At 38.2% G+C, this 25,537-nt stretch overlaps 1 protein-coding gene and 1 long non-coding RNA gene across 2 annotated transcripts in view; one reads left to right on the forward strand and one right to left on the reverse strand.

Moving 5' to 3' along the window:
* Positions 1–62: 62 nt before the first annotated feature.
* Positions 63–25,537, reverse strand: part of nf1b (neurofibromin 1b) — a 58,716-nt gene continuing 33,241 nt past the window's right edge. Inside the window, exons 36-57 of the mRNA XM_079860588.1 lie at positions 11,998–12,430; positions 11,572–11,912; positions 11,266–11,468; positions 10,780–10,973; positions 10,388–10,528; positions 9,361–9,640; positions 9,059–9,273; positions 7,257–7,318; positions 6,997–7,138; positions 6,665–6,766; positions 6,442–6,582; positions 5,985–6,111; positions 5,768–5,899; positions 5,531–5,663; positions 5,271–5,428; positions 4,978–5,100; positions 4,784–4,902; positions 4,449–4,549; positions 4,218–4,360; positions 3,857–3,903; positions 3,526–3,742; positions 63–1,978 (exon numbers count right to left, since the gene is read on the reverse strand). Of these exons, the coding sequence (XP_079716714.1) occupies positions 1,836–1,978; positions 3,526–3,742; positions 3,857–3,903; positions 4,218–4,360; positions 4,449–4,549; positions 4,784–4,902; positions 4,978–5,100; positions 5,271–5,428; positions 5,531–5,663; positions 5,768–5,899; positions 5,985–6,111; positions 6,442–6,582; positions 6,665–6,766; positions 6,997–7,138; positions 7,257–7,318; positions 9,059–9,273; positions 9,361–9,640; positions 10,388–10,528; positions 10,780–10,973; positions 11,266–11,468; positions 11,572–11,912; positions 11,998–12,430 (3,697 nt within the window). The 3' untranslated portion in view covers positions 63–1,835. The remainder of the gene's footprint in view (positions 1,979–3,525; positions 3,743–3,856; positions 3,904–4,217; positions 4,361–4,448; positions 4,550–4,783; positions 4,903–4,977; positions 5,101–5,270; positions 5,429–5,530; positions 5,664–5,767; positions 5,900–5,984; positions 6,112–6,441; positions 6,583–6,664; positions 6,767–6,996; positions 7,139–7,256; positions 7,319–9,058; positions 9,274–9,360; positions 9,641–10,387; positions 10,529–10,779; positions 10,974–11,265; positions 11,469–11,571; positions 11,913–11,997; positions 12,431–25,537) is intronic.
* Positions 14,248–17,884, forward strand: LOC307152182. The gene is made up of 2 exons (XR_013819967.1): positions 14,248–14,493; positions 16,357–17,884. It is a non-coding gene; the product is annotated as an uncharacterized lncRNA (long non-coding RNA).

The following is a 25,537-nucleotide window of genomic DNA, read 5'->3' on the forward strand; positions in this document are numbered from 1 at the left end:
GTCTTTAGATGTGATCTGGATATAAGCAGGGAGCTTTTAATCAAGCCATAAACATACACAATGATGGACAGAAATGGACTTTATTAGTGTTACATCTGTGAATATGAAATCAGATGATAACAATAATGTGTTATAAAGAGGGTCCAGGTCAGGACACAAAGATTTCGATCTTCAGTGCAACCCTCAATATTTCCTCCATGTTAATTGACATAATGCAGTGAACATGATTGACAGACAACAATTCATATTTTATGTTGTACATATTCAGTAATTAACTGCTTTACAAAAAGCAAAATAATACAATGTCATAGTCACTTGTATTTACAGTGTAGTAAATATACTTTTTCTATTTTTACACAAAAAAATATTTACAGAGGTGAAGCTCTCGGCATAAAAAAAGGAAACTAAAGGAGAACAATTAGGTAAAATTTTGCATAACCTCAAGTGCCAAAAAACGTAGTGTTTGAAACATCCATCTGTCTGCCATTACTAAACCCATTCATCACTTGACCTTTCTGACATTAAGACGTACCAATGTGAAAGCAATTTAAGATTGAAACAGAACAGGAAAAAATAAAACTGCCCCCAATACACACATTTCAACATGTCCAAGAGTCAAAATGGCACCATTGTATATGGGGTAGGGATAAAAGTTAGGTTTCAAGCTTGGATCTAAATCCAAAGAAAAATGAAACAAAAACACAAACATCAGCACACATGGCATAACATTTACACGAACAGTAAAGAAAATCTGTTGCACTGGACGGTACAGTCTTGCGGAACCCAGAATGTTACAGTTCACCGACCAAAAGAAAGAAAACGTTAAGAAATAAGGTGAAAGTAAACTTTGAAAAGAGATTGAGAATTGACCCTATAACAGCATTTTCTAAAATCTCTCTTTGTTTAAGTTGTCATAACATAGTGTAACCCAATGAGATCTTGGTTGTCTCTCTCGGTTCTTTATATCTGAATGCTTTTTCAGATGATTGTTATTTTTTCTGTAAAACTGTGATTAGATTTGTTCTTCAAACCTTCCCCTCTAATCCAAAACTGACAGATTATCACCACCACAAGAGTTGTCGTTGATTGAGTGGTAATAACATTTCAGATAGAACAGGCCAATCAGAATTCAGAAATTCACACAAATTAATTTGGCAAAGTAAGTGGGGATTTGGAAAGACAGTTTTTGGAAAGGTTTTGGAGAAGGTTTTGGAAACTTAAAGTTTTTCCTCTATGTATGTTTTTCTTGTACTATTAACTCTAAAAGGGTACAAAGGGTAAATTCTTGAAATACTACATGAACGATTGTACATTTTTGTTTTAGGGGAGAGCTCGCAAATGTTTCAGCATTAGTCCTGACTCTCCAGGAAGAAAAATCATTCCTGCCCTAAAAGAAACAACCACAAAAAAAGTTAACACAGTAGGAAAACAAGATCAAATACAACTGAACAAAGGAATGGCACTTATTTAATACTTTCATCTATTACATTTAAGAAGGAAATTAGTGCTTTTAAACATAATATACTTCAGGCCACCTTCAGGCAATGTCTGTGATTCCATCAAAAAAAAAGTTAATGTTCTATTACACACAAACAAAGCAAAAAAAAAAAAAAAAAAAAAAAAAAGAGACTTCCTCCCATGTGTCAAACAGTGACTGGTTTAAACAGAGGCGTTCAGTTTATTTTGATCCTGGCAAACACGGCTGAACAGTTTTAGAAGAACCTAAAGATTACCGTAAACGCTGGGTTTAGTAGGAGTGAAGAGAAACCGCATAAAATGCAGCGTAATGCATGTCAGAGGTCCAGCAGGGGCTAAACCCTGCTGTGCTGCAGTTCTCATACAATCTTTTTGATGCTAGGTCTTTTAAAACTGCCGGTGCTGCGTTGTTTCTGGACCTGGCTGGCCGAGCCGTGGCGTGTGCGTCCGCTGGATGCCAGACCCGTGGTAGGGGACAGGTCCACCTTCTCTTTGTCGATTCCTGCTCGAAGCAAAAACATACATGCATGATTAAACAAAGCTACAAACACATGAAAATATATAGCCTATATTTGAACAGTCATTCAAAGCTTCTGTTCCTGAAGTTATATGAAGTGTAAAAGTTAAATTGACCATACAGACCAACCAGATATGCCATTAGATTTATCATGTTCAGATGATACAAAAATGATAAAAAGCACACACAAAAGGTGGCAAAGCTGTTGCTACACACATTGGGAGTGTTTACTGTCTAATATGGGACAGACATTACATTTAGAGCATACATAAACCACATGTGCATCGCAAAATAGAAAAAAAAGATGGGTAAAGACCACACTAACCCACCAAAAAAAACAGAAGTGTGTCAGCCTGACAGGAAACAACTTAAAGGGGTGTATAATGCCCTTTTCACTTGATGTAAAATAAGTCTTTGATGTCCTCAGAGTGTGTATGTGAAGTTTTAGCTCAAAATACCCCACAGATATTTTTATATAGCATGTTAAAATTGTCACTTTTTTGTTTTTGTGTGTCCCTTTAAATGCAAATGAGCTGCTGCACAGAGGGCGGAGCTACAACACCTTCTGTGTTAGCAGCTTCGATTACCTCACACAGACAGACATGTCTGAAAAATTCAACAAACTTTTAGCCTTTTATGTTCAAACCGGTGTCAGACAAAGATGGAGAGACTCAAGAAGAAGTGACAACATGTAGACAACATTTCTGAATGGTTAGTTGATAAATTTATGTAGCTTAAGAGTAGTTATCTTCTAGTCATTGATTAGCATATTCTGTCTTGATAATCTATAAATCGTTTTCCGGGGGCGGGGTTTATGTCAATTCTAGGGTTGGTGATGTCTCTAACCCGGGAGAAATGTCGTGTAGCCTAGTTCCTACCAACCCTTTGTTGTAGTCCTTAAAAAGCAATTTCTTTAAAAGAAAATATCTCCCTTTGCTTTGAAATATGACAGTCGTAACTTCGCAGATGTTGTTTATGCTCAAACAGCAACATTACACACTAACTAAAGTTAGAAAAATTAAATCATAATCAACCACCCCTTTAAAACAATTAAACACTTTGAACCATAACTGTAAACATATAAAAGGAAGACAAGATGTCATAAATGAGTTTCGTAATTAAAACATTGCTTTTAAATGTTTGTCTCTGTAGGTTCATCTCTTCCAAACCAACCACAATTGTTTCCAGTGTAGACAGAAATGTATTGCATTGCACCTGGTTACAACACTGTTTATGGGTTCCTCTGCTACAAAGTAAGGGTTTAAATATAAACTACAAAGTATTGAGCAGAGTGCGGTTAAAATGAAGCAGGAAGTGTCAACTTCACACTGCTTGAACTGCTACTTTTCTATAGACAGCATGCAGTCAAAGTGACACTTGGAAGAACTGACATCATCATGCTTTTATCTGTGTTTAACATCTGTGAACAACAGTTGATGACAATCTCGCAGTTGTGACAAGGAGACAGACAGCAGGACAGTATGAGTGAGAGGCACCTTCAAATAAATAGTCTCATGTACTTCAGTACAGACCTGGTGCATGCTGGGAGGTGGCCAGTGAGGTCATTGAATTCGAGAGGTTGAGGTTGGCAGTGATGCTGAGCTGGCTCTGGGCAGGTGGAGGGTATGGAGAGGTGGGTGTTCGCAGACCCTCCTCGCTCGTTTCCTCATCGATGCCGGGCAAATAGGTGTCAATCAATCCATCCAAAAACTTGACAATCAGCTCTGCATAGTCTGGGAACTGAGTTTGCTGCGGAAAACAGAGAGCAGCTCAAGTTATATATATATATATATATATATGCATAATAACAGATTATGGTCAGTGTTTTTCTCTTGCATTTTGAGAACAAATTCAGTCACTCACCTTAGAGAAAGGACCAGCAAACCTCCAGAGTCCATTAAACCCAAAAGCTGTGGAGGTAAGTAAAAATTATATAGAATCTGAGTACTCGCTCACTACACTCTGAGTACCCATTCATTGATAACAGGATGATTTTCATAGCTTCTCATTGGACTCTGGCAATCATAGATCAGAGTCCCTCGTCTGCCCATCAGACTCTGACATTTACAGTTCAGACTCTCACATTCAGACTCTAGCATTCACAGATCAAGCTTTTACATCCACTCATCAGACTCTGGCATTCACAGTTCAGACTCTCACATCCACTGATCCTGCATTGGTTTGGACGTATGCATATATATATAAGAGATGTGAGCCGCTTTACTTTGCAGGTAGGATGTTTGGTATTGAGGGGGCGACTCTTCATGATAAACTACACTCTGCACAATTCCATGGACTGGGTTCAGAAGGTTTGGGTCCTGACACAGTGACAACAAAGTATTAATCTTTGAATCCAGGAGGTTGTGACTGAAATAAAAAGCAAAACACAACAATGAGAGTCTCATTTCATCATTCAGTGTCATGTGTACTGAAGAACAGGTACATTTGGACTTACACAACAGGAAAGACCTTTGGGAAGACAACACTGGCCTCAGCTAGAAACTCATACAGGACCCTCTGCTCAAATTCATCTGATGTGTTTTTCACCTGAGTGGCCTGAAAAATCATTCAAGAATACAGATCAGTCAAAATTCAGAGGATGAATGGATGTTTAAAGGAAATGGCAGGGTGAGGGTGGGGGTGGGGGTGGGGGTGGGGGGCAGGAAGTGACACGCAAGACTTCAGAGGAACAGAAAATGACAAAATATTTAAATTATAAATGCAAAATGATCTTTGAATGAGGAACTGAAAAAGATCTTTCTTATTTATTCCGAGAAAGAAAGATATTACCAGCACAGTCAAAAGCAGCGCCTGGATTTTTGGATCTGTGAGAACTTCCTCATTAAGCAGGACATTGGACTCAGACACAGATACCTTCCGCAGGTGGTGATGGGAGATTCTTGGGGTTTCTTTCAACAGGAAAAAAAAAAAGTTATAAATGGATGCAAACATTGAGAATCATTTCACATCTTTGTGACCCTCACCAATTTCATATTCATTTTCAGCCACTCTCCTCATCTTGGGCGGCGTTGTGATACCCGATTCCATTTCAGGCCTCTTCGGTGCTTTGCTGTCTGATATAAGGTGGTCAAAGCTTTTTCTGGTGCCTAAGGGAAACATTTTAAGAACATTAAAACCAATTAATACTAATCTAAAAGTAAAAAGCATTAAGGTTTATATATATATATATATATATATATATATATATATATATATATATATATATATACACATACACACACACACACACACACACACACAACCCAGTAAAAATTACCCAGAAGCTTCTTGGTGTTAACCTGGGAGGGTTGCCCCATGTCCAGACTCATGGATTTGCGTGTTCGTGGGCTGACCTGCCCCACTATGGGGTACTGGGCCATCAAGTACCGCTCTGAGACCTTTGGGGATGTCCACAACTGGCTTTCCCGCAGCAATCTGGGTGACAAAGTTCATGATTTATGAACTGGGTTGCAAAAAGTTAGCATTTTACAAAAGGTGATGGTGTGAAGTCACCCTGATCTTCTGTTTAGGTGGTACCTGCAGGTAGGGTCCTCATGATGTCCAGAGTACGTATCCATGGAAACATTCTCCATGGTAACATCAGAGAGTAGCAACTTCCTGTGTTTCAGGCTGCAGCGGCTACGCACTTCTTCTGACACTGGGAGGAGAGCTATACAAGTGCGCATACACAAAATGTACTCACTATACTGAATCCTAAATAACCAAAGTGAAGAGAAGACAGTAGGAAAGGGGAGATAGCAGTGGTTTGCTTACCTGCCAGATATGCCACGCTCTGTGTGTTCACCTCAAACTTATCACAGTTCAGGTGCTTTCCTACTAAGGCCAACAGCATGTGCAGGATACGGATGGTCCGTGCCACGGTGGTGGGGGAGGGGTGCCGGAACCCTGCAAAAACAAAAGAGAAATGTGATAGTTTTCCAACCAAAACAAAAAATGTTTGAATATTTTTGCATAAAACCCATTTATTTACCTTTCAACAGGTGCCCAACCAAAGCAAAATTAAAGTTGGAGTTGAAGTTGAGACCAACAAAATGGTCCATCTGTTTGCAGTGCCATTCCAAAGGCTGACGAATCTCCATAAACACCTCCTCAGGACTCTGAAAGATAGACAGGACAAATCCTTTTTGCTTTCAATAGGTCTTTATATTTTATCTTTTAGTTGTTTTAATCACAAATCGGCAAAATATTGTTTGAAATTGTTTTTTAGATGTATGCTACAATGTAAACTACAAAATGTCAACTTCCCACAAATCTTTATTTTCAAGTACCCAAAAGCAACCGTTAGAGCTACCCTATTTGCTAGTGTACCCATGATTCATTTATTCTGCAACCGAAGGTGGCTAATAAAAGGTGCTTTCCGATACAGAGTCGGCCTACGCATGTTTGTATATGTGCTGCAATGTGACGTGAGAGTGTTATATTAAAACCTTGTCGTTGAAGACTCGCAGACTATCGAGTGTGTGTAGGTTCTGTTCCAGCAGAGCGGTTCCGGCAGAGTACAGATTCACCTCATCCAACTGCAGCACAGCCACAGCCACCCAGAAGAGTGCTTTGTGCATCGGTGAGTCCTGGACGACACCCACACAGTTAAATAAGTCACACACACTCTCTCTCACTCACACATTTTAGAAGAATGCTGTAATTGAACACCTTGTTGAGCAGAGGCTGTAGTTTAGTGAGGGCAATGACGGTAGCTTCGATCAGCACCTGGCTATTACAGTTATCAGGACTCTTTAGGCAGCTCTCCAAACCCTGAGGAAAAAAACAACAGTTCTTCTTAAATGACAGAAAACATCAGTGCAAAGCTAGATGGCAACATTATCAATTGAGATGATTAGCACAGGATCATCTAATACTTTCCAGAGCAGAGCAAAAACAGTACACAATGCAGCTTATGGATTGAATGGATTGAAACTTGACTCATTTTCATGGGTAGCCCAAGTTTCTGCTTTAAAAGTAAGACAGTTTAGACAGGTTCTGACCCGGTCGATGCTGAGGAGAGGGCTGGCCTTGCTCAGGATCCGTATGATTTGTTTCATTTGGGTGTGTGTGACCCGTTTACTGATGCAGCCAAATACCACAAGAGCCCGCGGTTGCAAGGATGGATTATATTGAAAAGCAAACCTGCACATTAAACACACACATACATGTGCATCATGAATCTGCCTTGATCAGTAAACTTCAACTTAGTTTATTAATAAATTATTTCATAATTCAACTGTAAAGAGCACAGTTTGCATACTTCTGTGCCAGATCGGTCCACTGGTCCAGCCATTTACAGCCTGGAATGTCCCTCATACATGCCTAAAACACAAAGGGAAAAACCCAGTTAAACCCCATGACACACTTTTAACCAGTACGTGATACTTTATAGCAAACACGGAAATATATAGAGAAATGAAAGAGGCATTTGATCTTTATTCAGAGTCTTACAGCACTAATTAAACAACCGTTTCATGTGAACATGGAACAGTAACTTCTAACAGACCTGCTAGCACTTTGTTGAAAGAACATTGCAAAACCATCTCAGGGCAACAAGTGTCCACGCTAAATACAAAATGCTGTGCAAATCGATACAAATCTGATATTAAAGTGCCCCTATTACGCTATTTTAAAGTTTCCTAATGTTGTTTTGGAGTCTCTTACAACAGGTTTACATGCATCAAAGGTCAAAAAAATGTTTCATTTTCTCATAATATACATTTACATTTCCAATGATTCTCAAATGACTCGTCAGATGAATCAATCTCTCTAAATCCCTCCTTTCTGCGAGCTACTCTGCTCTGATTGGTCAGACAGCTCAGTCTGTTGTGATTGGTCTACATGCTCATTGCCATAACAACGTCAGCTCTGCTTGTCCTGAGGCTTCCTACACCGTAAACTAAAGACAGTAAGGAACAATGACGTCGGTTTTACCATATCAGTGCAAGCGTGAGTCCGATGATGATACGTTGGAAGAACTATTCATTCAACCCGAACCTCCATCGCAAACTTGAGCAGGACGTTTCTCAGTGATATACTACTCAGTTTGAGGTACATTATGAGATGTTGCAACTGTAATTCCTCACCATCAGCATTAACAAGTGCATGTCCATCAACAAACCGATTATTTTACTTGTACTTATTTATTTACCGAGTATTTTTCTAATATATTGCGGTGAACACGTGGAAACTGTATCAATAACAGTGCATGTAGGCAATACATTAGCCGAGCTCTAGCGTGAATGATCTGATGTAACATAAACGTTGGTAAAACAAATCTTGCTCCATGCTTAATCTTTCCTCAAAGTAGTGAGAACGACAGACAATCTGCATTAATAGACACAGTTATAGGTAATAGTGGCCCACAACTGATTAGCAGAAGTATTAATAATATGAGTTAACCAGTTAGCAGGAGACCTACACAATATAAAACTCAAAACTAAGTATTTTGAACACCATCTTTCAAGAGCAAGCGGTTTGCGAATCCTGCACTGAACTCCGAGATTTGAAAAGTCATCAGTAAAATAAAGGGAACACTGCAAAAGTTTTGGATTATACTGCTGTGGTATAGTGGTAAAGATTAATTTTAACCACTGATTCTTCACATGCTCGTCCTTGGGCAGTGAAAAAAACTGGCTTTACCTTCGCATTGTAGAGAACAGCGTCTTCTCGACTGATTCACAGGAATCATCTGCTAGTTTGAGGTTAAAATTTTCCCTGGTGTCTGTGCGCGCAATAAGTGGGCGGGCAATATGCTAATATTTCATCTTGACGTCACAACGAAACGGCTTATAAAACGTTTGAAAAACGTCGACTCTTACTTTTTGAAAGACAATAACTTTATATACGGTGCACTTTCAGATTTAAAACTTTACAGGATGTTTTCATTCACTTAAAGCTATGTTACACACTACATTTTCAAAAATCCATAATAGGGGCCCTTTGAATTAAAAGCTATATTGAGAAGGATTTTGTACCAATGAGATTTCTCTTTAGCTGGTAAATGTACAGCTATATGAAGTTTGAAAGTCTTTCCGTCTCGGGTTACAAGTTATAACGTACCTCCATGATCTCCAGCAATGCCTCGGTAACCGTCTCCAGGGATGACAGAGCAAAGGTCTCTCTCTCATAGGAGCCCGGAGAGAATGAACGATCCCTGTAGCTGGAACGAAAGGCAATAACCGCAGCCGATTTGACCTTGCTGATGCCGAACAGCAGGTAGAACTTTGGCAGGGAGAACTCTGTCAGACTTAGACGCAACACCTGCTTGGTCTCCTCTGCACAGCAGAAAACCAAGACACTTCAGTAATCAATAACTCTCTGATGCATGAAGACATCTCTCTAGGACATAGACATCCTCTTACCGCTGAAGCACAGCTGGGAGCATGTGCAGAGGGAGTGGATGATGTTGATAACCAGGCCATGCGTGGATGCCCGCAGCGACAGAGGCCCCGTGGCCACCAGCAGGGTCACGACATGGAAGAGATAGGGCAGGTGGGCGGCTACATCCAGAGAGTTGTTGAAGGACAGCATGAGCATGTACCTGGCCAGGATGGCGATGTCATCCCACATCAGGTGCTGCTCCAACGTTGGTGTGGGTGACAGACACGTCTTATCGATGATTTTACACATCCGAATGATCACCTGTGGGTAAGTTATTTTTTATAAATAAAAGTAAATAGTTGAAAAACTTAAAAACTGAAGTAAAATAGAAACATAATAACACTTATAAAAAAAATTACAAAAGCATATAAAATGACTAAAAATTAAAAGAAAATGGAAAATATAGATAATAAAGCTAATTTAAATGATTTTTAAATACTATAATAGAATATATAAATAATACTAAATGACAACGGACAGCTCAATCTATACAGGAACACTGAAAAAATTTAAATAACATATTTCCTGTAAATTGTTCTGCTTGAGGATTAAGAAGTTGTTTAAATGAAATATTCTTATGTTAAGTCTGCATAGTTCACAGAACCCAGCTAAGCTCAGTGAACCAACCTCAAGTCCATGACCTGAGCACCATTAACTATCTCTCATAACAAAGAGAGAGAAACAGAGACAGGCAGACCAGAGTGGTTAAAGAGAGTAAGAACAAGAGCGAGAGAGGAAGAAACCAACCAAACCACATCTGTGAGTCACACTGTTCCTCATATAATTACAGCTCTAGTTACAGCATCACGTTTAACATGTTGTGTTGCAGCTTTACATGTTCAGAAACATTCTCAAAATTTGGTCCTTGGCCTGTTCAAGTTTCTCCTGGTCTAAATGTAATGTTAAGAAACGTTACACTTCTTAGACAATTTGCACTTATAAAAGCTGAACTTTTTCAGCTACCATTTATAGTCACTCTCACAAAGTGTGTGTGTGCATGAACATCACCTTGCTAGACACCAGTTTGACGTTGCCAGAGGCCAAAGCCACTGCGGTGTCTGCCATTACTTCAGCTTTGATAGATCCGAGACCTCCCGTCGCACTGGTTTTAATAAAACTGTCCAGAACTACATCAAGTAGATCTGTTATCTGTAGACACAGGAAGCTGCCATCAGCTCAACATTGACATGAGTAATGCTCTCTAAAGTTAAATTAATTGCAAAAACAACAGTGCAAGTATGCTACATGAATACGACTGGGAAACCACAAATAGCAATGTGTTAATCTTTTTTTTTTTAAAGTGTAATTTACGTAGTTTCATAACGTAGCTCTTAAGCAAAACCCCAAATAAGATGCCTTCAATTCTGTCACATGAATACATTTAAGATTAGTTCTGTTACCTGTCCCAAGCTCCCCCAGATCTTGGCCTGAATGGATGGATACATCTGCTTTTCATTGATCGTCATGGTAATGAGTTTATCCAGAATCGCAGTAACTCGTTGGCGCTTGCCATCGTCGCTGTGTTTGCAGAAGCGTACCAGGTTCAGCAGCCAGGGAGTCATGTACTCCAAACACAAGTGCTTTAATTCTATACCTGCATACATGGAGGAAAGTCATTGGTTACCAGAAGACTTCTGTACTTGAGCGTTCCTGGACCCTGTTGTGCTAAACACTTCACATCCTTATCTCTAGACAAACCATTCATTCTTGTAGACATAACTGAAAAAAAGCAAATACACAATCATGATGCCTTCAAGTAGAAGTTGAAAGTAGGCACTTCCTATTAGGACTTCAAGGCAAAACAGAATGCGAGTAATGATCCGAAACAGCAGGAGGATCACCAGGGTCTTCTGAGAGTTTAATTAAGGGCTTAATGGGGCACTAACTGGACTTGCTGAAACCAGAGATACACTCCTCCAGGAACTCCAGGGTCAGGTGAGGCTCATTAGCTGCTAGAGTCTTGCTAATGGACACGATGAAAAGGGTGTTATTGGCAGGGATGCAAAGGCCAGAGGTTTCCAAAAGTTGGCCTTCAATCTTCAGGTTAAAGGTGCAAGTTAAGGCACACAGGAGGTTATAAGCGGCAGACCTTTTAACAAAACAGAGAGAAACATAAATATTCAGGCATGAAATGCCAGGAATACACTGGTAAATATTTGACCACTGTTGATTTAAGTAGGATAATTCATCACCTTAAACTGGGGTCAGAGCTGCCCAGGTTGAGGAGGGCGATGTTGAGAAGAGTGCCCGGAACATCTTTGGGCCTGATCTTGGTGTGCTGGGGGATGGAGTCGGGCTGGGAGAGCTCCCAGCGCGTACGGATGTGGATAATCGAGTGAACTATGCTCTCACACTCCTGGTGCATGAAGGTCAGCGGCGTACCCTGGTTAGCGATGGTTAGCGTGAACTGATTTTCATCCACTAGGCAGATCTCTTCAATCTCCGAGGCGTAGTAGATGTCGTTGAGGAAGACAGACTGACCCAAGACTCGTGTTCGTTCGGCTGAGGTCACCTGCACTGCCGTGCTACCCACCTGGAGCAAAGAGAGAATCAAAAACATTGAGATAAAACAAAAAGTGAAACTGAGCTGTAAGAAGTATTCATGTTTTTTCACACACCTTAATGGAGACTTTGGTGTCTTTGTGGGCCAGTTTAAGGGCATTGTGAAAGACCTTCAGGTCTTCTTCCAGCGCAAGAGTAGCTGCCGGAAGCTTCTGTTCCTCTGGTTCCACATGCTCAGCCAGCCGTGCGGGCGAGTCAATGAACAGTAACTTCTTACTGCCCTTGAGGCCCGTCAGCAGTCTCTCATGGTATTTGGTGTATTCTCGTACCCATGTGTTACAGTTATAGATGTAGATGGCGGCCACGTTCTCGTAAGCAAATCCCGGAAAGACAACAAACCATTTGGAGAGGAAGTCGGTCTTGAAGCGATTGCTGGGGCCAGCATGCGTCAAGTCAACCACTAGCTCATAAGGTTTAGCATAGTAAGGTTTGAGGGTGAGAAGCACGTGGTAAATGAGCAAGTCCCCATTTATCTGGCCTGTCTTGAACCTGTGAGAGTAATGAAAACAGACAGTCAACGAAACAAAAACAAAGGCCTGCAATCCCACTGAACACTTATTATTAGATTAATAACTAGCGAAAGGAAGACAAACTATGACGCTTGCTTGACAAAGCCAGAGAGTGTTTTCAGTGGTCATATAAGCTTGCATTTTGAAGGTTATAGAAACCAAATAACAAAACTTCTTGTCTAAAATCATGGGCAAATCACCCATGACATGCATTGGTTCATGATTAGAAAAAAGAAACGCTGTGAAATGTCTTTACTACGGGTGTACAATATCGTTTACGATAATATCGTAATTGTTATTTTAACAATGTGCAGTTTGACATTAATCGAGTATGTCTCTCACTTTGCAAAAAACAAACCAACAAACCTTTTCAGTTAAGGTTGGACTACTGCGCATGCGTATTTAGAGTGCATGCTCTGTGTGATTTACACTATTAAAATACCCCTGTATGAGTATTATATAAAAGGATATATTTATATCATATGATGTAGTTAAGCAATCACACAAAGAGTGGCGTTTTCTCCCAAATATCAGCATGGTTGCAAATGCGATATTGATTTTATACAAAAGTTTAACAAACAATTAAGTGACTAACATTTTAGACACAATATTGCCTGTTTTGCTCTATTTCACCAACAAAGCCACAGCTGAAGTGTTTTGTGTCTCTGAGCAACACACAGAGGTGTTTTGTTACTGAATGAATCAGTCCATTTGAACGAATCAGTTGAATAAATGATTAAATGACTCGCTCACTAAGAAATTAAATGACTCGCTCACTAAGAAAGTTAAATGCTTAGTTCCTGAAATTATCAGCCTTTAGAACAAATCGGTTGAATTAAATGATTCGCTCATTAACAGTGACTTGCCGTCACCTGCTGACGGTTTAGTTTCAATTGAAAGTATCTTTTACATTTTAAAATCATTTAATATATCATCGTTTTAGTTTTAAAACATCAACACATTATTTATGCATTTGTAACTGCAGGTTAACGGGATAGTTTAGTTTTGTTGAAAATTTTCACCGTTTACCACACAGTTGACGGTAACCATCGACTTCCATAATGTTTCATATTTGTTTTCCTACAATGGAAGTCAATGGCAACCATCAACTGTTTGCTTACCAACATTCTTTAAAATATCTTCTTTTGTGTTCAACAGAAGAAAGAAACTCATACAGGTTTGGAACAACTTCAGGGTGAGAAAATGATAACAGAATTTTCATTTTTGGGTGAAAGCTGAGCTGCAAAAAACAGTCTGTGTTAAGTGCCACTTCAGATACAGCTTCCATGTTTTTCCTGAATTGCAAAAAAGAATTTTGTTCATGCTGATTTTATTTGATTGGTAACAGTTACAACCCTGTAGTGTCTTATTATTCTAATTGAATTTGATTAAATGTAATAATTTGACATCATAAATGATGCATAGGCTAAATTTAATTAGATAAGGGGAAAAAAATGGTAAAAATGCAGATAAAAGTTTAAAAAAATCTATTTAAAATTATTGGAGAATTTAGTTCCCAATAAAACTTAAAAAATTAATCAGCTTTCCACAGCAGTCCTAAATCTGCCAAGGTACTAGCACAACACACTCAGCTAAATATATATCCTGATCAGCATTATATATATATATATATATATATATATATATATATATATATATATATATATATATATATATAGAGAGAGAGAGAGAGAGAGAGAGAGAGAGAGAGAGAGAGAGAGAGAGAGAGAGACTTTGTCAGTCACGCACACCCCAAGTCTTTACACATATTACTAGCCTTGATTAGATGTGACAAAAGCCACAGTGGCCCTAGCCACACATTGGTTAATGTGTACATGTCTAATATAAGAGCCCAAGCAGAAGTGAAAGAACAGGCAGGAAACTTGTTGCTGGTTAATGAGTGTGTGTGCACCTGCAGGCTCAGCTTTAAAATGACCACTTCTCAAAAATACTGCACACTTCTCTAGTGCTCCTCAAATTGACAGTTATTCAAGCCTCTTCAGATAACAGCATCTCAGAGTAAACTAGTAACAGACCGAAAGGGTAAGAAACCATTTACTTTTTATTTATGAGCTTCAAGCTCCTCAATTTCAATTCAGTCATTTTATAAAAAAAAAGCTCAGTCTTACAAAACCAATGAAAATGTGTAGATTTAAGTGGTAAATGGTATTTAAATTAAGATATATACAATTATCTGCAATTATGTTCTTGCATCCTAAGTTCATAGACTTGTTTCTGACTTTGTGGATGTCTGAAAGATAAATGAAAATGTGTAGATTTAAGATCAGTAACATACAATAGTGGCCAAAAGTGAAGTCCGGAGGGAATATTTATTTTTAATGACACTACAAGTTTGATTACAAGGAAAAGACTGTATATTTTTAAAATATTTTAAATATGAGGGAAGAACAAGACACTAAACTTAAGGTTGAGGTATTCATCTGACAAAATTGTAAAAAAAATCAAAAAAAAAAAAAAGGCAAACTACACCTACAGGTTTTATTTTACAATGAAAAAAAAAAATTTATATATTATATTATATTATATATATATATATATATATAAAATGCATATAAAAACAAAAAGCTTACAGGAAAAAGCAAAGCATACATTGAACATAATCAGTTATTTATTTTGTAGATTCTCTCTTGTTTTTGCATGTGTTCATAATTTATTTGTATGACAGCCTGGCCAAAAATTATTGGTACTGTATGTTTCATTGCGTTATCACAAATAAAACAATTGACTCCAAACACATCGCAATATGCTGATGAAATATCTTACACATTTTTAATAATATTTGGATAAAGAGTAAAAATGTCAATTTTCTTAGGCCAGTTTTATATATATATATATATATATATATATATTAGGGCTGTCAAACGATTAATCACGATTAATCGCATCCAAAATAAAAGTTTGTGTTTACATAATTTATGTCTGTATACGGAGTATAATTATTTTCTATATATAAATACACACACATGCATGTATACATTTAAGAAAATGTGTTATTTATATATAAAATATTTATATATAATATAAATTATTTATAATATAAATATATATACACAGTATATACATGCAAATATTTCTTAAATATATACATGCATGTGTGTGTATTTATATATAGAAAATAATTATACACCGTACACATGTATTATGTAAAAACAAACTTTTATTTTGGATGAGATTAATCGCGATTAATCGTTTGACAGCCCTAATATATATATATATATATATATATATATATATATATATATATATATATATATATATATATATATATATATATATATATATATATATATATATATATTATTAAATACCATATTGTTCTGAATATCAGATGACCCTGATGATAAGATGACCCACCCTTTTTCAAGATGTTCCTTTTAAATTTCAAAGGCTTTTTGAAATGCTTTAATTTGAAAATAATTTACATACTGCATATTTTTCATATTTACATTTTTGTATTGAAAGTATGGTAAATAGTGGTAAAAATGTACGAACATCACATGGCAAACATGAGTCATGCGGCTCTTAGACAGTAAGCTTTTCTTTGAAAGTTTGCTTTTTGCGCTCACTATCTTTACTACTTCTTGACTCGCTCGTTTTATGCGAATTTGGTGCCACCTACTGTTGTGGGTGTATTATTGACATGTAAAAGTCTAGACCCTGAATATAAGACGGTTGTTTTAGATGTATTTCTAAGAAAAAAAAACATTGTCTTATATTCGTAACAACATACGGTATATACAGAAAACTAGCATATTAAAATTAAATATTTTTCACATATTAAGATGTATACACTTGTTTTTGTCACTGGATGTTCCATGATGTAAAAATTATGATGTAAAAGAAAAGAAAATAATCAAAATTTCTCCTTTCTCTTATATTTCACAGAACCATGGCAAGTCCCAGTCCCAGAACCATTTGTTTTGTGTACTTTGCATTGCTCTTCGGAACGGCACATGCTAAAACCATAAATATCACCACCACTCAAGGAACATTCAAGAGTGGAACGCAAACTATCTCAAGTACAACTCAAATAAACAACCAAACAACATACAAGAACACAAAACCAGCATCTGAAACAAAAACATCTCAACCATCAGTCTGCACACCGGCCACTCCTGAACCCACTAAAGGACAGTGTATCTTCTTACTGCCAACTGGAGATACACTGCAATTGGTTGTGGTTGCTCTCACAGTGGGCTGCTTTGCATTGCTGGTGACCACACTGATATGCATCTGCCAAGTTTGTCACCTGAGAGGAATCATTTCTAGTCTTCAGCTTCATCACACCAACAACAACATTGACCTACGTGCCATAAGACAAAAGAGTGAATCGCCAAACAGGGATGAAGACCAAGTGGACGGGCAGCCAACTGAGACCTGCGTTATGCTATCAGAGGTCATGACAGCACAAGAGGAGAGTAGAGAGGATGAGGAGAGAGATCTGGAGAACAAGGACAACGGGCAGCCCAGTGCCGTGAAGGATCCGAGTGGAGACATCACCCAGGAGAACAGTCATGAGCCTGAAGCAAAAGCACCAGAGAGCTCCGACACAGGGGTGTGATCACACTCAGACACTTAAACCTGGTGTCACAAAACTCCCCCTGCTGGCAATGTCTGCACCTGCTTAAGCTTTAACTGTTGTCTTCTGCATAAGACTCAAGAAGGTGGTCTGAAATCTGAAAGTACGGTTCTAAGACTGTTAGACTGGGGACATTAAATTTAACATTTAATTTAATATTCAACAATAATATTGATCTGCCTGCATTGATATCGTTATATGAGAACTGAACTGAGCTGGACGATGACAACACGGTTTTCTCCAGAGCGGTATATAAATGAACTAAATTAATAACTTTTTTACAACAAAAACGAAACATCACTGAACTTACTTAAGCTGGACTGTGACGCTATGTTCTTCTGGAAACAGACTTTGTTGCATTATTTTCCTGTTATCTCTGTAAAGCTGAATTGTAAAAAGCGCTATATAAATAAATGTGACTTGACCGTTAATAGAAAATTATATAAAAATGACTAAATGTCAGCACTGAAAACACAGCAAATAAGCCTCAACATTGTATGACCATGCATGTTTCAACAGCCAAAAGCTTTTATGTTGTCTGCATTTTAAATAATATGTCTGTATTTTGTTCATTCTGCCAAAAATCGTTTTCTTATTAAGTCTAAACATCCTTAAATTAGACATTTATACTTGAGAAACAAAAATATGTAAGATAAATTCTCCAAAAACTAGTTTATTCCTAATTAAAGCTATATTCTCAATCTGAAATCAATCAGATTCATCTAGTTTTGCTTCTCGAGTAAACATCTTGTTTTAAGGATGTTTTTTTGTGGATAAAATAAAACTGTCTGTGCAGTTTTGTTTTTGAATAAAATATTTTTTTTTTTGTCTTTATTTCAAAACTGGGAATTGGTGTTTCTTCTCTGAATCAAAACTTTGGTAACATTAAGATCAATTAAATCCACACAATTACATTTAGCAGCATCACAGCACCGTGAGAAAATACATCATTTTACAGTCACACCCAAAACTTCTGCTGTTCATTCACACTTAGCACATTATCACGTGATCTAGCGGAATATATTCTCAGCCTATTATAAATAGAAAAACAGCAACCCATCCAGGACAGTTGATGAATGGATCACCTCCTCCTAACTTGTGCTGGTAGACACAGGAACAGCCTTAAAATGGTAAGAAACATTTTGTCAGAGAAACTTTAATATTTGAGAGTAATTTGTCCAAAAAAAAAAAGAGGTTAGAAAACTTTGTAAGCAGCATTGAAGTCAACACACCGTTAAGTAGTATTTTTTTAAAATGAATAACTTTTTTTAGAAAGAAATATAATCATTATAGTCCAGTCATTTTAAGCCAAAATGGGGGTCAACCTTGAACAAATTGCAACAGAAGCAAACTCAACTGATTTTATATCCTCAATATTCATACGGCTATTCATTCTTTTTCTTACGTGAATAGAGTAAACATTTTAACCTTTAGATATCACCATGAAAATTACAGAGTTGATTTCTTACATCAAGACAAACAAAAATTGTATTACAAGTTTTTTTTAATTGTTTGTTAACATGGACAAACGGTGCATAATCTAATTACGTATGTGCTAATTTGCATAAATACCACAACAGAACTAAACGTTGGGTATAGCCAGGTGAAAATGTCTTTTTGAAGCTTGTTGACACATAACAGTAAAACACTTAACAGTAAAACCCATTTAGGCTACCCATGAGCATTAATACATAGAGGGAGGAAGAAGTACTATAGAAACCAGCCTTTATTAATTATTATTGCAGAGATGGGGTTTGGGGCTGAGTCTGTGGGACTGTTTCTGGGCATTCACTTTTTATTTTTCCCTACTTTTGTCTTCTGCATTCTCCTTACCATTGTCTCCTGTTCTTCCCTCAGACTCGTCCCCAGAAACAGTCCCACGGACCCAGCCCCAAACCCCATCTCTTAAAAATTAATAAAGGCTGGTTTCTAAAATACATCTTCCTGCCTCTATGTATTAATGCTCATGGATAGCCTAAATGGGTTCCATTCAGTATTAAGTATTTTACTGTTATGTGTCAACAAGATTCAAAAAGACATTTTCATCTGGCTATACCCAATTTTAGATCTGTTGTGGTATTTATGCAAATTAGCACATACGTAATTAGATTATGCACCGTTTGTCCATGTTAACAAATAATTTAAAAAAAACTTGTAATACATTTTTTGTTTGTCTTGATGTAAGTAATCAACTCAGTAATTTTCATGGTGATATCTAAAGGTTAAAATTTTTACTCTATTCACGTGAGAAAAAGAATGAATAGGCGTATGAATGAATAGGCTATATTTGGGTCTTTTTCAAAACTTTCCCCTAACTGTGCGTTCACACCGCCGGCGGCGAGAGCGTCAAAGTGGCCGGAAGCCATTCATTTTCAATGAGAGCTGGCGGCGAGCTCCGGCGAGGGCGGCGCGGCACGTCTTGGACGGCGAGAGGAGTTGAAAACAAGTCAACTTTATGGTAATAAGCTATGACGTGGTTCGGCGGCAACCAATCGGAATGTAGAAGTCCTCCGCCTGAGAGGAAAAAAAAAATCACGCATTCTAATCTACGTCAGAGCGTCCCCGAATCTTTCTACGGCGTTGGTGGCAGGGCGGCGAGAGCGAATTTTGCCGCTCTCGCCGGCGGCGGTGTGAACGTACAGTAATGGGATTCTTCTGGGCTTTTTTTTCCCTTACTCAGGACATATTGAGGATACAAAATCAGTTGAGTTTGCTTCTGTTGCAATTTGTTCAACCTTTTTTCATAAAATGACTGGACAATTACACTTCACAAGTATAATGCTGGGAGTTTAACAGTGTTTCACTTAAGTATTTGCAACATTGATGATGTTTAATTGATGAAAAAATTATAATAATAATTATAAAGGTTGCAATTTATTTTACAGTCCCGTTCCCCATGTACTTAATATAGTAATTGCAATTAACTGAGTAATAACAAGGTACTAACCTTGTACCTACCCAAACCTAACCCATGTAGTTACCTTATATTTCTCAGTGCTTTCTTTAAGTGCACTGTAAGTACAATTATGTGCCCGTACTGTCAAATAAAGTGCAACTATTATAAAATATACCTACATATTCAGTAGTGATTAAACTAAAGCACAGTAGTTTAAACTTATGTGAATGGACAAAGTTATTGTATACGTACTGTATTACAGGGATAATCTCCCAGAGAAACAATATTTTATTTGAAATATAAACTTTTTCAAACATCTAAAAAATAATTAAATCTTTTACAACACCCCCCCCCCCTCTCTCTAAAGTGATAAAATGTTAAATATTTGCTGTCACTGAACTTACACACACATATAGTAGTAATTAAACTAAAGCTAAGTTGTTGGTTATATGAATGGACAAAGTTATTGTATATCTACTGTATTACAGGGACAATCTCCCAAATATCTAAGATATAATGTGTTTTACAACTGTTTTCTTTCTCAACAGTGATAAAATATCATATATTTAACATGGAGCTACTGATACGTTATTTGTTCATTTATCTGTTGGCCATTTTGCTGTCACTAAGCATCTCTTCGACCACAACCTCTAACCACACCAATGCAGAAATAGAGTGGAAGGGTGGAGATGGTGCGAAAAGGTCACGAGTGAGAAGGCAGAACTTACACCTACCAGATGCATTACGTTTACCAGAAAAGGCTTATGCTTTGTATGTTTTTTGGAGACTTTTGAATGAAGTTTCCAACGATACAAACACCATCAGAACATCAACAAAAGCAGAAAAACTGGAATCTATGACATCGGAAGGGCCAAAAAACACGGAGATCGTCTTCAAAGCAAAGGATAAACCATCTTCAGCTCCCACGCAGGAACAAAGCACTCATTCCACTGAAATTAAAGTTTTGGCATCTTTCCCCACTGACCCATCATCACCAGATTTACAAAAAACAACTCAATCAGGAGATTCACAACTAGTCAAACAATCACCTCGACAACTCCAGACAATGCAAAAAATACCAGAACCCAGTCAAGTTACAGAGCAACTCATCCCTTATTCCAAAACATTCACAATCAAAATTTCCTCCGAAGCAGTTGAGAAACCCTCCTTAGATGTCATGCATGAAGAAAGCACTCCTAATGATTCTAGAGCAATAATGTCTTTCTCCACTGAACTGCCACCACAAGAGTCACAAAAAAACACTCAGTCAGGAGCACCACGTCTATTCACACAACAATCAACTCAACATCTCCAGCGCTCCAAGCAGGACATTTCAGAACCTAGTCAAGCCACAGACCAACACATCCCTGATTCCACAACATTAACAATCAAAATCTCCTCTAAAGCAGCGGAGGAACCTTCTTCAACTATCATTCATGAACGAATTGGCCATTTCACTGGTATTACTGATACAAAGGACTCTACAGCCATGGCATCTTTTCCAACACACTCACCAGACTCACAGACAACAACTCAATCAGGAGATTCCCAACTAATTGAACAATTAACTATCTCTAAACAGAAAATTTCAGAACCCAGTCAAGTCACAGAGCAACACATCCCTGATTCCACAACATTTACAATCAAAATTTCCTCCGAAGCAGTTGAGGATCCCTCCTTAGATATCATTCAGGAAGAAAGCACTCGTTCTACTGTTACAAATAATTCTACAGCTATAACGTCTTTCTCCACTGAACTGCCACCACAAGAGTCACAAAAAAACACTCAGTCAGGAGCACCACGTCTATTCACACAACAATCAACTCAACATCTCCAGCGCTCCAAGCAGGACATTTCAGAACCTAGTCAAGTCACAGAGCAACACATCCCTGATTCCACAACATTAACAATCAAAATCTCCTCTAAAGCAGCGGAGGAACCTTCTTCAACTATCATTCATGAACGAATTGGCCATTTCACTGGTATTACTGATACAAAGGACTCTACAGCCATGGCATCTTTTCCAACACACTCATCAGACTCACAGACAACAACTCAATCAGGAGATTCCCAACTAATTGAACAATTAACAATCTCTAAACAGAAAATTACTGAACCCAGTCAAGCCACAGAGCAACACATTCCTGATTCCACAACATTTACAATCAAAATTCCCTCCAAAGCAATGGAGGAACTATCTCCAACTACCATACATGACCAAATTGCAGGTTTTACTGATATGACTGGTAAAACTGATTCTACAGCAATAATGTCATTTTCCACTGAACTACCATCACAAGAGTCACAAAATAACACTCAGTCAGGAGCACCACATCTATTCACACAACAATCAACTCAACATCTCCAGCGCTCCAAGCAGGACATTTCAGAACCTAGTCAAGCCACAGAGCAACAAATCCCTGATTCCACAACATTAACAATCAAAATCTCCTCTAAAGCAGCGGAGGAACCTTCTTCAACTATCATTCATGAACGAATTGGCCATTTCACTGGTATTACTGATACAAAGGACTCTACAGCCATGGCATCTTTTCCAACACACTCACCAGACTCACAGACAACAACTCAATCAGGAGATTCCCAACTAATTGAACAATTAACAATCTATAAACAGAAAATTTCAGAACCTAGTCAAGCCACAGAACAACACATCCCTGATTCCACAACATTAACAATCAAAATCTCCTCTAAAGCAGCGGAGGAACCTTCTTCAACTATCATTCATGAACGAATTGGCCATTTCACTGGTATTACTGATACAAAGGACTCTACAGCCATGGCATCTTTTCCAACACACTCACCAGACTCACAGACAACAACTCAATCAGGAGATTCCCAACTAATTGAACAATTAACAATCTATAAACAGAAAATTTCAGAACCTAGTCAAGCCACAGAACAACACATCCCTGATTCCACAACATTAACAATCAAAATCTCCTCTAAAGCAGCGGAGGAACCTTCTTCAACTATCATTCATGAACGAATTGGCCATTTCACTGGTATTACTGATACAAAGGACTCTACAGCCATGGCATCTTTTCCAACACACTCACCAGACTCACAGACAACAACTCAATCAGGAGATTCCCAACTAATTGAACAATTAACAATCTCTAAACAGAAAATTACTGAACCCAGTCAAGTCACAGAGCAACACATTCCTGATTCCACAACAGTTACAATCAAAATTCCCTCCAAAGCAATGGAGGAACTCTCTCCAACTACCATACATGACCAAATTGCAGGTTTTACTGATATGACTGGTAAAACTGATCCTACAGCCATAATGTCTTTCTCCACTGAACTACCATCACAAGAGTCACAAAATAACACTCACTCAGGAGCACCACATCTATTCACACAACAATCAACTCAACATCTCCAGCGCGCTGAGCAGGAAATTTCAGAACCCAGTCAAGTCACAGAGCAACACATCCCTGATTCCACAACATTTACAATCAAAATTTCCTCCGAAGCAGTTGAGGATCCCTCCTTAGATATCATTCAGGAAGAAAGCACTCGTTCTACTGTTACAAATAATTCTACAGCTATAACGACTTTCTCCACTGAACTGCCACCACAAGAGCCACAAAAAAACACCCAGTCAGGAGCATCACGTCTATTCACACAACAATCAACTCAACATCTCCAGCGCTCCAAGCAGGACATTTCAGAACCTAGTCAAGCCACAGAGCAACAAATCCCTGATTCCACAACATTAACAATCAAAATCTCCTCTAAAGCAGCGGAGGAACCTTCTTCAACTATCATTCATGAACGAATTGGCCATTTCACTGGTATTACTGATACAAAGGACTCTACAGCCATGGCATCTTTTCCAACACACTCACCAGACTCACAGACAACAACTCAATCAGGAGATTCCCAACTAATTGAACAATTAACAATCTCTAAACAGAAAATTACTGAACCCAGTCAAGTCACAGAGCAACACATCCCTGATTCTACAACATTTACAATCAAAATCTCCTCTAAAGCAGCGGAGGAACCTTCTTCAACTATCATTCATGAACGAATTGGCCATTTCACTGGTATTACTGATACAAAGGACTCTACAGCCATGGCATCTTTTCCAACACACTCACCAGACTCACAGACAACAACTCAATCAGGAGATTCCCAACTAATTGAACAATTAACAATCTCTAAACAGAAAATTACTGAACCCAGTCAAGTCACAGAGCAACACATCCCTGATTCCACAACAGTTACAATCAAAATTCCCTCCAAAGCAATGGAGGAACTCTCTCCAACTACCATACATGACCAAATTGCAGGTTTTACTGATATGACTGGTAAAACTGATCCTACAGCCATAATGTCTTTCTCCACTGAACTACCACCACAAGAGTCACAAAATAACTCTCACTCAGGAGCACCACATCTATTCACACAACAATCAACTCAACATCTCCAGCGCTCCAAGCAGGAAATTTCAGAACCCAGTCAAGTCACAGAGCAACACATCCCTGATTCCACAACATTTACAATCAAAATCTCCTCTAAAGCAGCGGAGGAACCTTCTTCAACTATCATTCATGAACGAATTGGCCATTTCACTGGTATTACTGATACAAAGGACTCTACAGCCATGGCATCTTTTCCAACACACTCACCAGACTCACATAAACCAACTCAATCAAGAGATTATCAACTAGTTGAACAATTAACAATCACTAAACAGAAAATTACTGAACCCAGTCAAGTCGCAGAGCAACACATTCCTGATTCCACAACATTTACAATCAAAATTCCCTCCAAAGCAATGGAGGAACTCTCTCCAACTACCATACATGACCAAATTGCACATTTTACTGATATGACTGGTAAAACTGATCCTACAGCAATAATGTCTTTCCACACTGATCAGCCATCACAAAGAAAACAATCAACACAGCATTCCCAGAGACCCAAAATTCCACTCATATCCACCCCAGACATATCCACAGAATACAGAAATGAAAAGGAAACTCCACAACAGACTGCTATAAACTCACACATTACAAACCATGGCATGCTTGCCTCAACAAGGGAAAATGACAGCCTGCAACCCACTTCACTTCTACAAACAATGAAGCATGAACATCCAAGAAGAGTCATCACTGGGATGGTGAAAGGCATTTCAAGACCCACTCTACCTGCAAGGACAAAAAACCCAACTTTAAGCTCATCAGCAGTCAAGCTTGAAATTCTAGAAACTGCTACAAACACACATTCTGTAACTTGGCTCAATGGGAAGCCCAACCAGTTTGTGACAGCCACAAATCGGAGAGATCCAAAACCTACACCACCCGCATTCACACTGAAGCAACAAATCCAAGACTCCACTTCACTTCTGCTAACAGTAGAAAGCCCCATTTCACATCTCAATGGGTTCACGTCAGATCCAGAACCTCACAAACCCACACCGGCAGAAGAGCCTACAAATAAAAACACTGAACAAAATGCAATTAATACAGCAAAATCTTCAAGAGACAGTTTAATGCAACACTTTATGACAACTCGCAAATTAACAAATGGTTCATCAGTAAGCAGAAAAACAGATT

The sequence above is a fragment of the Squalius cephalus genome (assembly GCF_949319135.1).
Source record: "Squalius cephalus genome assembly, chromosome: 24".
NCBI classification, from domain to species: Eukaryota; Metazoa; Chordata; class Actinopteri; order Cypriniformes; family Leuciscidae; genus Squalius; species Squalius cephalus.